We start from the raw sequence: 1,303 nt of genomic DNA on the forward strand, positions 1-1,303 counted from the left end.
CGGGCACCAGCGGATGTCACCGCGCAGGCCGGGCTTTCCTGTACCAGCCACAGCTGCTTAAGATGCAGGGTCGCCCCGCCCAGCTCGGAGAGTGCGGCCGCGGCCGTCGGTCGGAGGACGCCAAACGCTGGCCAGGGCACACTCAGGGTGGGCGGCGTGGACGCGGGACTGCCGGGCAGGGCAGGACGCGCGGGCAGCTTGGCGCGGAGCCTGGGGCGGGACAGGGCAGAGCCGCGGGGGGCGTCCCGCAGCCCGCCCAGGAGGCCAGCTCGGCGCTGCCCGGGCTTCCTGGCACCCTCGCGTTCCCTGACTTTGGGGAGGCCGAAGGCGGGCATGTGTACAAGTCTGGAACAAAGACTTTCCGATGTTGGCGTTTTCAGGGCGGGAGCCCAGGGAGCTGCCTCGGGAAGGCCCAGAGGGCAGGGCAGGCTCCTTCCTTCTGCCCTTTGCCTCTGTGAGGAGCCAGGGCCGATGGGCTTCGTGTTGGTTAAGCTATTTAAACATTTGACCTTTGCTGTAGGCAGTTAGGAAGGTTCTCAAACATTTTTATTCTACCATCTTTTTCTATTGATATTTTGATAAAAACATAGATATGAACATTATGAATTCAGAAACATGTATTGCATTTTTAATGTTGAGTATGGCAAATTTCTGCTAACAGATCAAATCTACAGATGTCCTGTATTGATGGAAACAGCTTTGGGTAATATTTTATGGAGGAGAACCTGGCTGAGAAAGTCACAGCAGAAGCATTCATTCATCCACTCGTGAGGGTTTTCTATTTCTTTTTTTTTTTAAGAGAGGTTTTTGCTATAGGACACATGCGCTCACCAGAGAGACAGAGAGACAGAGAGACAGACAGACAGAAAATGAGAAATCACCCTACAGGGGGATGGCCTTGTCTCAATCCCTTCTCCTCTGTCTCTTCTCAGGATTTTGGGTGTGCATGCACATGTGCCCAGTATGAGTTTTAAGCTGCTGGGTCCAGGACTTGAACCATGGTCGACTACGTGGGAGTCCAACAACGTAACCGTTCCTCCATCTGCTGGCCCAACATGGGTTTTCAAGAAGATCATAAAGAATGCATATTTAAAAAAGCTATATGGGCCAGCCAGGTGGGCATGGTGGTTAAGGTGACTGGAACCCAAATAGCTGACTGTGTGGTTCTAGTCTTGGCCCAGGTAGTTTGAAGAAATATTGGAGCATGTGTGTACATGCCCAAAGTCCTGCAAGGAGAAGAGAATGGGCTGTGATGTGGCCGCCCCTGTGAGGGTTGATCACTCGCTCTCTCTCGCTCGCTCCT

The 1,303-nt window shown here is 53.3% G+C and overlaps 1 protein-coding gene across 1 annotated transcript in view; it reads right to left on the reverse strand.

The window, feature by feature from the left end:
* The window catches only part of LOC106735403 (basic proline-rich protein-like), an 8,852-nt gene extending 8,517 nt beyond the window's left edge, over positions 1-335 (reverse strand). Inside the window, exon 1 of the mRNA XM_014589768.1 lies at positions 8-335. Within this exon, the coding sequence (XP_014445254.1) occupies positions 8-335 (328 nt within the window). The remainder of the gene's footprint in view (positions 1-7) is intronic.
* Between the last annotated feature and the right edge of the window lie 968 nt (positions 336-1,303).

Source organism: Tupaia chinensis, unplaced genomic scaffold (genome assembly GCF_000334495.1).
Source record: "Tupaia chinensis unplaced genomic scaffold, TupChi_1.0 Scaffold000377_4, whole genome shotgun sequence".
NCBI classification, from domain to species: Eukaryota; Metazoa; Chordata; class Mammalia; order Scandentia; family Tupaiidae; genus Tupaia; species Tupaia belangeri.